Here is a 15,968-nt window from a genome sequence, read left to right as displayed (position 1 = left end):
GCATACTGAAGGCTCCTTTATTACTTACATGCACACACAAAACAAACACTTGGAAATTATTATAGCAATTTCAGGAAATGCCAAAAAAGGACAAAATCTATTTTTCTTAGGAAGACCTGTCCTTCTTACGGCTTAGGAGGAAAATAAAGTCATTAATTGTAAAATTCAATAAAGAAACATTCACTTTAGATACTGGCCTTTACTGATGTTTCAGGAAGATAATGAGGATTTCTTAGCTTGGTAGTAATATAGAAGCGGAAATCCGGTGCATATTCAATGGTAGAGTCCCCAAGTCGGATACATGTACTCCCACCCTGCTTAAAGGTCTGCTTTAGTAGAAGAGGTTCCAGAATAGGATCTAGTTCTTCTCCGACATTTTCTAGCAGCACTGGAGTAAAATGAGAAAAAGAGACCATGTTATTTTAAATACTGACTGTAAACATTCAACCCTCCAAATTCTCTCAGCTTCTAGATTGCTGTTAGGCCTCATTACCTATAAACTTATTTTTGTCCTCTAAGGAAGCAATATCATACAAATCATAGGATGCCTGTGGGATGAGCCTAACTGGTGGGTCTGGTCACTTTGCCTCCTTCCATCCTTCTTGGCCTACGCGGGGCTCCGCACTAGGTGCTCAAGTGTCATGGCGGTGAGGTCTATCTGTCTGAGGCACCAGAGAATAAGCATTTTGAGTTGTAGTTTTCAAATGGTTATTATATTCTTAAGTATGAAAGTGACTCCTGCTTATTGTGGAACATGTGAAAAATGTAGGGAAGAATAAAAGTGTTAAAATGAGGAGGCCATTAGACGGAGCTGGCTCTCACGCTACTGTGACCTAAATAAGGAAACCAAAATCTAAGCTTACAAATGTCTCAAGGTTACAAAATCAAATCAAAATCAGAATCCCAAGGATAACCAACTGCAAACAGCCACTTAGGTTTTAAGCCATGGTCAACTGAATAATTTCCTTTCTGTGCTCCCGGCTTGCTCCCTCTCCCCAGCTCTGGTCACTGGGGTACCCTAACCACTTCCTGTTTGGCGCTGCCCAATTCCAACTAATTTTTGCTCAAAAAGACTCTTAAAATTTTTAGTTTGGCTCAGCTTATCTTTTGAATGTTTTAGATAATTGACTCTTTTAAATGTTTTAGATAATTGACTCATATTCATATATAGTTTGGTAGAAAAATGACACCAAAGTATGATAATTGCTGAATAAATTTTTCTCTTCGGTATTTTTATTTATCTTTTCTATGCACAATTGAGACTAAACAATGTATCTAATTTTGCATCCCAATCACTTTGCTTGACATTATACCATAAACATTCCAATTAAAACCAACAAACATACTTTTAATCACGGCATAATAGTTTCATATTAATTTTATCTCATTTTTTAAGTCAATTCTCTATGGTTAGATATTTGGATTGCTTTCTGTTCTTATTATAAATAACTCTGTATACAAAAACTTTGTGCCTACAAATACTTTCTTATGATAGCATTCTAGAAGGGGAATCCCTGGAAGAAAGATCAGTGACATTGTTAAGGCTCAGGATACATTTGCCAAATTAGTCTTCTTACATTTTGGTGTTTGGGGTGCTACTGAGGCCAACCTTGAGTAGCGGTGTTTTCACAAGTCCTTTGGGGGTCTGGGTATGCAAGCTTGAAGGGAAAGAGGAATCATAGAGCACTGGGATGACAGGTATTTGAACCTTTATTGCAGACATATACTGCTCCTTCCCAGAGGTTGCTCTTGGCTAAACGGATCCCTAAAATTGTCTTGTCAATCTCCTTCAGCAGCGAGATCTTAATTAACCAAAGCAGGCATGCCAGATAATTTTAAAATTCATTTTCATTTTCTGCTTGAATAAAATGATTATTTTTCGTAGTTAAATAATATGAGTGCATTATAATGGATTAAATACATTAATCTATTATTTAGATTGCTTCCATTTTTCTATTGTTAATAATGCTACAGCGAACATCTTTTTGAATAAACCCTTGTGTTCATCTCTGATTACTTAATCAAGCTGGAGTCCTAGAAGCGCAATTAATTTAAAGGCTATTTATATTGCCAAATTACTTTCCTGAATGGCTGCAGAAATGTCAGAGTTGCAATGAGCACTCCTTTTTTTTTTTCTTTTCAAACTTTTTTTTTTTTTTTAAGTTTTTTTATTTATTTATGATAGTCACAGAGAGAGAGAGAGAAAGGGAGGCAGAGACACAGGCAGAGGGAGAAGCAGGCTCCATGCACCGGGACCCCGATGTGGGATTCGATCCCAGGTCTCCAGGATCGCGCTCTGGGCCAAAGGCAGGCGCTAAACCGCTGCGCCACCCAGGGATCCCTCAAACTTTTTATATAATAATGTACTTAGAAATGCTAGGCACCGTGTTGACATTTTATTTTCTCATCCTCAAATGCTTTAAAAAGCATGGAATATTGTTACCCCAGTTTTACATATGGGCAAACTAGGGCAAGGCAACGGAGCTAAAATTTTCAGTTAAATCATCTAGTAAATGGCAAAGCAGATACTTGAACTAAGCAGTATGATTCCTTACACAGTTCCTTTAACCACTGTGTCAGACTGCTGATGTTAAATACTCCATTCATGACTTTTACAATTTGATAGGTAAAAAATAGTTAAAAATCGTATCCAAGGCTTGATGTTTTAGATGTTCTTTGTCTAATTACATTTTTTCCCTCTTAACATTATATATCAGTATACTTGCCCATTTTCTTATTGTGTATGTTATTTACAATTCAGTACAGCTCCAAGTGATTAAAAACCCACAACAAAAGTGACACAAAAAAAGGCTTATTGTGTCTGTATTAGCTCAGGCTTTCAGGTAAAGGGAGCCTGAGCTAATCAGCCCCGGGTTGAAGGACAGTGTGTCCGAGCTGTCAGAGATCCAAGCTGGGACATCTTGCTCCTTTGCTATTCTTATTATGTGGCTTTGATCTTTTTGGCCGAAATGGCCTTTCAAATGACATCCATATTCCCACCATCAGAAAGAAAGAAAAAACAGAAAAGGAGAAAACATCCTTTAAAAATATTTCCTGAGAATCACAAATGGCACTTCTACTTACATCTTGATGGCCAGACCATAGTCACATGTTCATATACAACCACAGTAGAAGTTAGGAAGTTTCTTTCTTAACTATGAATGCAATGTTGCCCACACAGAGGGGTACCAATTATCGGGTATCAAATATTGGGGAACAAATATCATTTGTTGTCATAAAATGCTAGTTTTTAAAACTTTATTTGTAGCTTTTAACATTGTCGTAGCAAAGAGCTCCCCCTTGCCCATTTCCTACTTGATTTCAAATGTGTTTACACTTCTTTTCTTTTTTTACATTTTATATTTTTTTTAAATAATAAATTTATTTTTATTGGTGTTCAATTTGCCAACTACATTTTATCTTGTAGAGATTTTCAAACCTTGGTCAGGGGCGCCTGGGTGGCTTAGTCGGTTGAGCACCCGACTGGCTCAGGTCACCCTCTCAGGGTTGTGAAACTGAGCTCTGCATCAGGCTCTGCGCTCAGCACCGAGTAGGCCTGGGGTTTGGGATTCTTTCTCTCCTCCTCCCCTTTCCCCCAATCTGCTCATGCTCTCTCTAAAAGAAATAAAAATCTTTAAAAAAACAAAGTTTCAAGCTCTGTTCAAAAGTAAAAAGAACAGCATTAGCTCATTGTTGATATGCAAAAATAAAATGCCTGAGACTACCTGATACATTTGTTCTAATTCTTCACGCAGTATTAGCTCTAATAGCAACTGGGATTTGCTAAACTCATCCTAGGGATAAATACACTGTAGTTTCATAATACTTACATGTATTTATTTGGTCAAGTAAATAGTCAAAACTTGATAGGTAACATAGATTTAAAATGTGACAACCCCAATTTACTCAAATCATAAATATTTAGTTTTGACAAATGGGACATGCACATGGGGCTTTACTGAAAAATCCTTGTCATGTTTCTAATCTCTCCATTGTGGCAGATAATAGTCAGCCATGCGAAATGTGTATTCACTTCGCTGCCACTTTGGTAGGACAATCGAAAGAAGAATAAATAGATAATTGGACTAATGTTGTGTTAAAATACTACTGGCATATCAAGTGGCTCTTTTAATTGCAGAAGTGGAGTTGTAACAGGAACTACAGAGTGGCACAGCACAGACAAAAATGAAAACAGCTACATTAGAGGATGCATCGCAAATGAATCTTGGGACAAAGAAAACAACCTAACCGGCAAGAACAATCATCTCTTGAGTTCCCGATTAATTATCAATAAGTAATGAAAGACATAACAAAGTCATTATTTATTGAAGATGAATCTGGCACAACTATCTTTTTAAAGAAGAAAAAAACCCTTCATTCTTTTGGGTTAATTGTGCCTTCTCCAGGCATTTCTGTAAAGTATAATTATTATTTGCATACATACCAGGGGTACCAAACTGGATGCAGTTTTCCAGAGTCCTGACATAGTCAGGATCATTTAATTTAACCACTTGAAGACTATTGGCTTTTTCCATGTTCTTGACCCATTTATTAGCCTGACCTTGAGGATCTATCATCAGGGGCCATCTTCTTGCATTCCTGAAAGGGGGAAGAAAGACAGTGCTAGCCAAGTCATGAATTGTCTCTAGGCTACTTAGTCACACACACATCACTTTCTTACAGTTTATACTTTACAGTAATATTTTACTTTTTAACTTATCTTTAGAAACTATGCTCTTATAGCAGAGACATTTAGATTGAACAGGCTATTAAACGACACTGTAAAAAAATCACTTGGCAAACACAAGATTTTCTTTTACTCCTTTTGGAAAATTACAATTCTGTAAAGGTTAAATTACATTTTTGAAAAAGAAATATTTGCTGCTTTTGCTAGTTAGTGCAATTAACCATTAAGAATACTGCAAATTAGGCAACTCTCATTCTTCACTAGGCCCTGACCTTCATTAATTACTCCTGTGACTACGAAAGAGTTCCCTCCGTTTCCTGGCTTCAATTTGCTATCACTTGTACAAGAGGAAAAGAGAAAGGATTGAGACGTTATCTCTCTCCTTGAAATCTAGGCCATTAAAGATATAATGGTTTTTAAAAAATAAGGCAAAAAGCCTAATTTTAATCATCTAAACCTCTTGGGCCCCAAAACATTAATGTAACTATCAACTCAGTATTTGTTTCAAGTGCTTGTACATCTCATGTCATATTTGTAGTTCATTACATATTTGTGAGCTTCTTACGAACAGAAACATATTCTCTGAAAGTCAGTTTTTGCACTCGGGGAGAGCTCCTACTTCCTGTTGTATTCTCAGCTCCCTGTTTTATGATAAGAACAAGAGGAGTAAACCACGAGGTAGTTTATTTTCCAGGGTGCCGTGGGGTCACAAAAAGCCAATATTTCCCATTGCCAAATGACATCTAACCAGGTAGCTTTCTGGATTGTGTGAAATGGACTCAGCCTTGAGATTACTGTTCTTTTTCTTGGAAGCTTCAGTAAACACAAGCCATAATTTTGGCCACTTTCCTAAAGATGCGGCCATGCTCTTCAAAAATGAGCACAGCAAATGGACACAGATCATTAGAAGAACAGGAGGAGAAAAATAAAATATGACTGGGGCAAAAACAAAACAAAAAGCATGAGACTGAAGCAGGGTGGTTTATTCAATTTCATCTCCTTAGAATATGAATTTAGAATTTTATAGGATAATTTGTCCCAAATGGAATTAATCACCTTTTTAACACTTAAGTTAGAGCCTGGAATAAAAAAAAATAAAACATGTAGCTTATATTAGAAAGAAGATAGTCTAGTTCTCCAGTATCAGTGTTATATAATGAAATAGCTTGAAATTGAATGACTCCATCTTCCTTCTGTTGCTTCTACAATTTCTAACCACAATACCCATGTTCATACTGTTCCTTTGTCTAAAATGCACCTCTTCCTCATTCTTTCATGTTCAAGTCCTACTTGTGTTTCAAGGTCAGCTCAGATGGTGTGCGATACACGGAGTACCACAGACCATCCTAACAGAAATGTATTTTCTAATCTCCGATTATAAGGACATCAGTTCTATTGAATTAGGGCTCCACTATTCTGACCTCACTATCATTAATTATCTCCAAAAAGGCCCAGTCTCCAAATAGTCACATTGGGGGTTATATAGTCAACGTACAAATGGGAGGTTGTGGATCATTCAGTGCATATCATAATATTAATTATATTTAAGAAGAAATGAGGCAAAAAGAGTAGTGTAGTATCTTAGATGTAATCAGCTAATAAAAAGAGAAACATTTCCATAAGAAACTAAAGGGAGTGAGAAGGAAAATTAGAAAGAAATACAACTTATAAATATGTAAGTTTCATTCTGTCACATTTTCGAAATATTTTTAAGTTGGGAGGATTCTGTGTGTTATGCTTTCCTAAGAAACTGAATGACTCACTCTGCCTTCTGTTGCTTCCACAATTTTTAATCACAATGTTTAATCACCCATATTTACACTCTTCCTTTGTCCAAAATGCACTTCTTCATTCTTTCGTGTTCAAGTCCTAGTTGTGTTTCAGGGTCAGCTCAAATGTTACACAATATACAAAACCCATCCTAGTCTCTTTTTCTGTCAACTTCTTCAGCAGTTCATCTGGATTACATGTGTGGTGCTCTGATACAATGATCATATTCTATTACGGTAATTTTTAAATTTGTTAATGGCATCACTCATTTAAATTAGATACTCTTTGAGGGAAATGTCCACAGTGATTTTTCTTTATCCTTTTTCTCTAAAGCAAATAAAATTTGATAATCTACCGGAAGGTAAACAACAAAGAGCATCTAGCAAACCTCATACAGGTTAACAGATTCTAAAAAACAGGTATTTTTTAAAGAGAGTTTTATTTATTTATTCATGAGGGCCACACAGAGAGAGACAGAGACACAGGCAAAGGAAGAAGCAGGCTCCCTGTAGAGAGCCTGATGTGGGACTTGATCCCAGGACCTCAGGATCATGATCTGAGCCAAAGGCAGATGCTCAACCCCTGAGCCACCCAGATGTTCCCAAAGAGGTATTTTCAAAGCAATCATCCTTGTCTAGAGGATACCAGTCCAAAGAATACCATCTCAAGTTTGGAACAAAGGATTCTGGTGCTGATCAAGCTGGGCTAAGTCTGTCATAGCCTTTCTCTTCCACTGTTACAATGAAAGGTTCTGGGCAAAATACAAAATTTTACTCAAAGATTCTAAAAAGTAAATAATAAAAAGTGAATGGGAAGAAAGTTAGAACTTGAGGAATGACCAATAAGGGGGGTAGTGAGTTTCTTGTCGTTTTGTTTTCCTTTCCATTTTCTGGCTTTGGTCAAAGAATGGGCCTAATGGGGCACCTGGGCAGTAGGCACAGGGAGGAAAAACTCAAACTAGAAGACAGTAAACAATCATGTGTGAGCCAGAGAGTGGGGCGGGGGAGAGGCAGGGGAATCTTTTTTCTTCTGCCCCCGTCCTCAGGTCAAAGCCACCCACAGAACTGTAATCCTATGCAGAAGCAGCGGTAGTACAGGCATTACTACACTGAGAGGAAACCAATCTCTTTAATAACAGGCTGAGCAAAGGCTCATGTGCTGTGCACGGTGTACAAGGTGTCTTCATCTGCTCAGGCTATTCTAACAAATGACCGTAGACTGAGTAGCTTAAATATCAGACATTTTTCATAGTTCTGGAGGCTGGGAAGCCAGAATCAAGGTTCCAGCAGATCCAGTGATTGGTGAGGGCCTCCTTCTGGTTTCTGGATGGCAGTCGTCTCATCGCCTTCTCACGTGGCAAAGAGAAATTGATCTCTCTGTGTCTCTTAAGGACACTAGCCCCATTCAAGACTCCACCCTCATGTCCCTGTAACCTCCTCCCAAGGTTGTACCTCCAAATGACACCACATTGGTGACTTAGGCTCAATATATCAATTTGGCAGGAAAAAAAAAGTCCAAAGCAGGGGGAACTGTAGTATTTTTCTTTTTTCCTCTTACCACTTTGCCCCAAGTATGGACATGTGTTATACAAAAGTGTAGGAAGCGGAAACTCAGAGAACACAATCATTTTGGACAGAAAAATCCAGAAAAGGGGGTCGCTGGGATATGGAAAGTAAGGGAGAAATTCTGGAGGAGACAGACCAAAGAAAGAATTCCTTAATTCAGATGCAACTTCTGAGCTCACTATCAAGCTGTGCATGTGTAAAACACATCCAAAGAAGCATACCAAAAGCTTTGAGCTACAACATAAACCCAAAGTCCCAGACTAACCTCTGAGTAATGCATTCTTAGAAGTATATCTAGGCAGCATAGCAAAGGCTTTCAATTATGACCTGACACTGGAAACATCATCCACAGAAGGAAACCAACTAACCAAGTTGTTTGACTACTATAAAACAAAAATCAGTCTTATCCAGAAGATTTTAATAGGAACCAGAATTTCATTTTCAAAAGGTACAGGGTGCAATCCAAAATTACTTGACATACAAAGAGCCAGAATATGACTAATTCTCAAAGAAAAAGCAAGAGCTGGAACTACCAGAAAAAAAAAAATTAAAGAAGTTACTATAAGCATTCTCCAAAATGTAAAGGCAAACATTAAAAAAAAAAAAAAAAATTGGGTGGGGCGCCTGGGTGGCTCAGGTGGTTAACCGTTGGACTACTGATTTCTGCCCAGGCCGTGATCTCATGGGCCATGAGACTGAGCCCTGTGGCAGGCTCTGTGCTGAATGGGGAGTATCCTTGCGATTCTCTCTCTCTGCCTCTGCCTTTCCCCTGGCTTAAGCTCTCACTCTAAATATATAAAATATTTATAAATAAATAAATGAATGGAAAGGGAGAGAAACAGAATAAAAAGAACCAAAAGGAAATTTTAGAACCAAAAAATATCTGAAATAAGAATTCCAATGTAATGATTCAATAGCAGAAAGGAGATGATACAGGAAGGTCAGTAATCTAAAAGACAGATGCAGGGACGCCTGAGTGGGTCAGTGGTTGAGTGCCTGCCTTCGGGCCAGGGTGTCATCCTGGGTTTCTGGGCTCAAGTCCCACATCAGGCTCCTTGCATGGAGCCTGCTTCTCCCTCTGCCTGCGTCTCTGCCTCTCTCTGTTTCTCATGAATAAATAAATAAAATCTTTAAAATAAAAGATAGATGCATACAAATAATCCAATTTGAACACTTAACAAGAGAGAGAAAAAAGATAAAACAGAGCCTCCAAGACCTGTGAGAAAAATATAAAGAGGTTTAATATTCATGTGATAGGGGTCCCAAGAGAGGAGGAGATTAATACAGAAAACATATTTGAAAAAATAATGGCTGAAACTTTCTCAAACTCAGTGAAACCCATACATTTACAGTTTCACAAAGCTGAGCAATCCTCAAAAAAGGAGAAACTAAGAAACAAAACACACAAAAATGCACACATCCAGATACACTATAATCAAACTGCTAAACACCAAAGATTTGAAAGAATATTTTTGAAAACAACCAGAGAAAAGTGATATATTATAGATGTATAGATGACATTTATTCAGATGACTTTAGATTTTGACTCACAAATCATAGAGCCCAAACACAGAACATTCTTAGTAGAATGAAAAGAACTGTCAACACAGAATTCTATATCCACTAAATATATCCCTCAAGAATAAAGGCAAAATAAAGACATTCTCAGATCAAGGAAACAAAAATTCTTTGCCAGCAGATTTTCTATAAAAAAAACCTAAAGTTCTTTACTCAGAAGGGAAATGATACCATAGTAAATTTTATAAAGAAAAAAAGAGCAATGAAAAGGTAAATAGACTATTTTTCTTCTCTTGAGTTCTTTAAAATATGTATAAATGTTGAGACAAAAACATTAAGTTGGGAGAGCTTCAAAGTATACAGATGACTACTATAATAACATAACCAACCAGAGGAGGGTAAAGGAGACCTACATGGTTGTCTACATTTTACATTTTAATTTGAAGTGGTAAAATATTATCTCTAAGTAAAGAATTTATACTAAAAAATAATGCAAAGCATTATAATGAAAATAGAATACTAAAACTTGTGGATTATTCAAATAATCCAATAGAATGAGAAGCAGAACAATGAAAATCAGATGTAAGAACAAAAAAGAAAAATAATAAAATGGTAAATCTAAATTCAGTTATACCAAGGACATTAAGTGTAAAGTTGTCTAAACATAGTAATTAATGGAGAGACATTACCAATTTGGAAAAAAATATAAGCTCTGACTGTATGCTGTCTACAAGATACTCATTTTAAATATATATATATATATATTAAATAAAATCATGGTAAAAGATACACCATGCAAACACTGATCAAAAGAAAGCTGAATTGTGTATAGACTTCAGAACAAGAAAAATTATCAAGGATCGAGACATTACATAGTAATAAAAGGGTCAATTTATCATGAAGACATGATAATCCTACATACTTATGCAAAGAGCTCCAAACACATTAGGCCAAAACTAATAGAACTGAAGGGACAATAAGTAGACAGCAAATTAGCAAGGGCATGGAAGATGTGAAAATACTATTACACAACTCAACCTAATTGACATCTAAAGAGCCCTCTACCCAATAACAAAATATATATTTTTTTTCAAGTACACATGGAGCATTCACAAAGACAGAGCATATTTATACTATACAACAAACTTTAACAAATTTAAAGGAATCGTACAACATATATTGGAATTAAATTACAAATTATAAAACAATAGCAAAAGACACCTTAAAAATTAGCAAATATTTGAAATTAATGTATTTTTAAATGACCTATAAATTAAAGAGGAAGTCTCAAGAGAAATTGGAACATATTTTAAAGGAAAAGAAAATACAATACAACATATCAAAATTCGTGCTATGCAGCTAAAGCAGTGCTTAGTGGGAAATGTATAGCAGTGAACGCATGGATTAGAAAAGAAAAACCTGAAATCAATAATTTAAGCTTTCACCTCAGGAAACCACAGAAAGAAGAGTAGTTTTGACCTAAAAGAAGCAAAAGAAAAGAATAAATATTAAAGCAGAAGCCAATAAAATGGAAAACCAGAAAGACAGAGAAAAGCAATGAAATGAAAGCCTTATTCTTAGATAGGATCTGGAAAAATTATCAAAGACTAGCTAGACTGATCTGATCAAGCAAAGCAAAGAAAATGCTAATTACCAATACCAGGAATGATAGAGAAGTTTATCATTATAGATTCCTGCAGAGATTAAAAGGATGGCAAGGGGATACTACAAATAACTCCCTCCCCATAAATTTGACAACTTCGTTGAAATGGACTCATTCGCTCAAATAAAAAAATCAATCAGTACAGTTCACCATATTAACAAACTAGAAATAAAAAATATATCTCAATATACACAGAACAAGCACTTGACAAAATTTAACATTTTTTTTAAGATTGATTGATTGATTTGAAAGAGAGAGTGAGAGAAGGCATGAGCAAGGAGGAGAGGGGGAAGGGAACCTGATGTGGGGCTTGATCCCAGGACCCTGGGATCATGACCCAAACTGAAGGCAGATGATTAACTGAGCCAGCCAGGTGCCCCCAAATTTAACGTGTATTAATGATAAAAACCCTCAGTAAACTGGAAACAGAGAGAGTTTCCTTTACTTGATGAAAAGGATGTACAAAAAATCCTGTAGTTTATACAATACATCAAAGTGAAAGGCTAATTCCATTCCCTTAAGATTGGGAAAAGGCAACAACGTGAAACTTCATCTATTCAACACTATCTTAGATGGTGTAAATTATACTTGTTTAACAAGTATTCTTACATGTGCTATATAGAAAGTTCTTGACGGTGCAATAAGAAATAAAAGGCATAATATTAGAAAATAAGAAATGAAATTGCTTCTATTTGCAGAAAGTGTGTCTCTGTACAATATCCTAATGAATCTATAGAAAAGATCCTAAAACTAATAAATGAATTTATCAAGGTCACAAGGTACATGGTCAATATCCAAAAAGCATTTGCTTTTCTAGTACTAGCAATGAACAGCAGAATAAACTCTGTTAAAGTATCATTTACAATAGCACACAGAAATAAAAAGTACTGGATATAAATCTAACAATGAAACACTGATGAAAGAAATCAAAGGAGATCTAAAAAAAACCAGAGATATAATAAAAAAAAAAATCTCTGCACAGCAAAGGAAACAATCAACAAAACAAAAAAGCAGCCTACAGAATGGGAGAAGATATTTGCACATGACGTGTCTGATAAAGGGTTAGGGTCCACACTATAAGGAACTTATTAAACTCAACACCCAGAAAACCCAAAAAATCCAGTGAAGAAATGGGCAGAAGACATGAATAGACATTTTTCAAGGAAGACATCCAGATGGCTAACAGACACATGAAAAGATGCTCAACATCACTCATCAAATCAAAATCACAATGAGATACCATGTGTCAGAATGGCTAAAATTATCACAGGAAACAACAGATGTTGGAAAGGATGCAGAGAAGGAAGAACCCTCTTACACTGTTGGTGGGAATGCAAGCTGGTGCAGCCACTCTGAACAGTATGGAGGTTCTTCAAAAAATTAAAAATAGAGCTACCCTAGGATCCAGCAATTGCACTACTAGGTGTACAAAATACAGATTCAAAGGGATACATGCACCCTGATGTTTGTAGCAGCAGTTAGAGCAATTATTATCAATAATAGCCAAATTAGGGCAGCTGGGGTGGCTCAGCAGTTTAGCACCACCTTCAGCCCAGGGCATGATCCTGGAGACCCGGGATCGAGTCCCGCGTCAGGCTCCCTGCATGGAGCCTGCTTCTCCCTCTGCCTGTGTCTCTGCCTCTCTCTCTCTCTCTCTCACTCTTTCTCTCTCTCTGTGTGTCTCTCATGAATAAATAAATAAAACCTTTAAAAATAATAATAGCCAAATTATGGAAAGAGCCTAAATGTTCATTGACTGATGAATGGGTAAAGAAGACGTGGTATATAAAAAAAAAAATAACAGTATACACACACACACACACACACACACACCCCCCACACACAATGGAATACTACTCAGCCATCTGAAAGAATGAAATCTTGCCATTTGCAATGTTGTGGGTGGGGCTAGAGTGTATTATACTAAGTGAAATAAATCAGAGAAAGACAATATCATCTGTGTAATTTAAGAAACAAAATAGATGAACATATGGAAAGGGAGAAAAAAAAGAGAGGAAACAAACCATGAGACTTAATGATAGAACAAACTGAGGGTTGCTAGAGGGAAGATGGGCAAGAGAATGGGCTAAATAGGTTACGAGCAGTGAGGACACTTAGTGATGAGCCCTGGATATTATATGTATGTGAGGAATCACTAAACTCTTCTCCTGAAACCAGAATTACACAATATGTTAACTAGAATTTAAACAAAACTTGAAATAAAATGAAAAAATTTTAAAACAGGGATATATTGTGTTTATAGAAGACTTACTGTCAATTTTTCTCAAATTGACATATAGATTCAATACAGTTCCAATCAAAATCCCAGCAAGGATCTTTTGTAGATATTTAAAAACTGATTCCAAAATTTATAATGAGAGGCACAAAACTGAGATAATAATTTTGAATAGGGTGGAAGACATATAATCTAACTTCAAGACCTAATAGAAAGCTATACTAATCAAGGCAATGTGGTTTTTGCATCAAGACAAATAGATCGACAGAATAGACAATCCAGAAATAGAACTACATATTTGCTGACAACGGACTTTCAACAAAGATGTAAAATCAATTCAATGGAAAAAAGGTAATGTTTCCATACACATTGTGCTGGAACAATTATATATATACTTATTATATATGTACATACACACACACACACAATACTATCTGTGTATTTGCACACACAGAGATGTTGTTCCATATCCAGTTAACAATTATATGAAACTTATTTTCTCAAAACAACACTCTCATATACAGAGCCTGATGCAGGGCTGGATCTCACAACTCATGAGACATGATCTCAGCTGAAAACAAGAGTTGGACACTCAACTAAGTCCCTTAAACTAAGTCCTAATTTTGCGTTTAAAGATAAGGGCTTCTATAAAACATCAAAGGAGACGTTCCTTCAAGGTAGGTAGAGAAGAATGTACTGGTTTTAATAACAATTATCGTGGAGAACTATATGCAATGCACATTGGTTTACACAGCTTCACTCTTTGAATATAAATCCTGAATCTGAAATGAACAAACACCCTATTTACTGTTTGCTTCCTCTCCATTATTTTGCCTTATTTTCTGACAACACTTTTCTCCACATAATCCTCTTATTTCCTCCACCAAACACTCATGAATCTAGAAATGCTTTAAAATCTGTGGTTCCCAGAGCACCTGGGTGACTCAGTGGTTGAGCATCTGCCTTTGGCTCAGGTCATGATCCCGAGGTCCTGGAATCGGGTCCCGCATCGTCTCCCCGCAGAGAGCCTGCTTCTCCTTCTGCCTGTGTCTCTGCTTCTCTCTGTGTGTCTCATGAATGAATAAATATAATCTTAAAAAAAAAATCAATGGTTCCCAAATGAAAACTGAATTTTTATAGACTCAGGATTCCAAGTTTTAATATTGTTTGTTCTTTTGTGATTCTCTAGAGAGGATTACTATTTGGTGCTCTTTTGGGCTTTAGAAAAATCCAGACTTCCAAAGGTAATAATACATGTTCACAGTAGTCTGCATGGAGGGACACAGAATTTAAATATATGACAGTGGTGCAACTCAAAGAGGTTTGCTATTTTCCTCTTTACACACATACATAAAAATAGATTAAAAAAAAACAGACAATGAAAGACTGGTGCTCCTCTCAGTTATTACTGCTACTGAAATAAACCTAATTTATCTGACTCCTCTAGAAACAAAAACTAAAAGATATTTTTAAAACACAGAGTTATATCAGATATAGGTCTGATTTATTTACCAAGTTATTAAACAGTCTTACTATTTCCCTGTGAAATGTTCAGATACAATCCAATTACACTCAATGTTATCGCTAGTCCTTGAAATGCTGATTAGCCAAGGACCTTCAGGTGTCAATAGCTCCAAAAGTTAATTATATTCCAACTTATCTAAATTTTATAGATTCTTCCCCGTTTCCCGAAATAATCAACTCTTCAGTCAGCTGAGATAGTACGTAAAAAGCACTTAGCACAGGATTAGGTCTTTAGTAAGTGCTCAGTATTAGGTACTATCATTATCAAGCAAGTATCTCTGGGGAATGGAAAAACACACGAGGCAAGTAAATAAGATACTTATCTGATGCTTCAAAATGATCACCTTAAACCTATTTACTGAAACCTCTCAGTATAGGATTACCAAAATAACATTGACAAAATAAGCCAAGAATGAAAAATGTTAATATTTCTTTCTTAATAAAGTTGCTACCGTAACATTTTGCTAATATTTCAACACTGTAACAAATGAATAGCAAAAATGTAAGGGTTCTGTGTCATTAAAACCATTTTTTTTTTACCTCTTTGTCTCCTGAAATATGAGTTTGTTATCTTGAAAAATAACCATGAAAGATTTGGAATCTTAGAAGCAGAAATACTCATCAATGCGCTTTTATTACTAAAATACGACTGGGCCCAAATGAAAGAGCACATTTATTTGCTGAAAAATAAGAAGGAATTTGGCCTCCAATGAATATAATGGTTATAGATATCCTGCCAGGGAGAACACAGGTATACAAGCTGCAAAATGAAACAATAAAGACACGACTACCCTTATACGGGACGTGATCAATTATAGTCACAAGTGCTTGGAAAGAGCAAAGTATTTTTTCTACAAGGGGAAAAGATAGCAATAGCAAAAAACAGCAAATATCTGACTCTTCTTTAGGCTGAATTGGTACAGATGGGTAAAGTAAAAGCGGACTTCTAAATTTTCAGAAACCTCCCATTTATGTTGATGTCTAATTGTATTCTCACATTAAACA

At 36.1% G+C, this 15,968-nt stretch overlaps 1 protein-coding gene and 1 long non-coding RNA gene across 12 annotated transcripts in view; one reads left to right on the top strand and one right to left on the bottom strand.

The window, feature by feature from the left end:
- DNAH7 (dynein axonemal heavy chain 7) overlaps nt 1–15,968 on the bottom strand; it is a 234,340-nt gene that overhangs the window by 63,260 nt on the left and 155,112 nt on the right. For all 4 annotated transcript variants that reach the window (XR_012024865.1, XR_012024864.1, XM_072812865.1 and 1 more), the window contains exons 48-49: nt 4,445–4,599; nt 198–388 (exon numbers count right to left, since the gene is read on the bottom strand). Coding sequence is in view for 2 of the 4 variants with exons in the window: in XM_072812865.1 (XP_072668966.1) it covers nt 198–388; nt 4,445–4,599 (346 nt within the window). In the remaining 2 variants the exon portion in view is untranslated. The remainder of the gene's footprint in view (nt 1–197; nt 389–4,444; nt 4,600–15,968) is intronic.
- The window catches only part of LOC140625537 (uncharacterized), a 136,613-nt gene that overhangs the window by 28,138 nt on the left and 92,507 nt on the right, over nt 1–15,968 (top strand). The window lies entirely within an intron of this gene.

Source organism: Canis lupus, chromosome 36 (genome assembly GCF_048164855.1).
Source record: "Canis lupus baileyi chromosome 36, mCanLup2.hap1, whole genome shotgun sequence".
In the NCBI taxonomy this organism is placed as follows: domain Eukaryota; kingdom Metazoa; phylum Chordata; class Mammalia; order Carnivora; family Canidae; genus Canis; species Canis lupus.
Note: the sequence above shows the minus strand (reverse complement) of the source record. Positions and strands in the feature narration are given on the sequence as shown.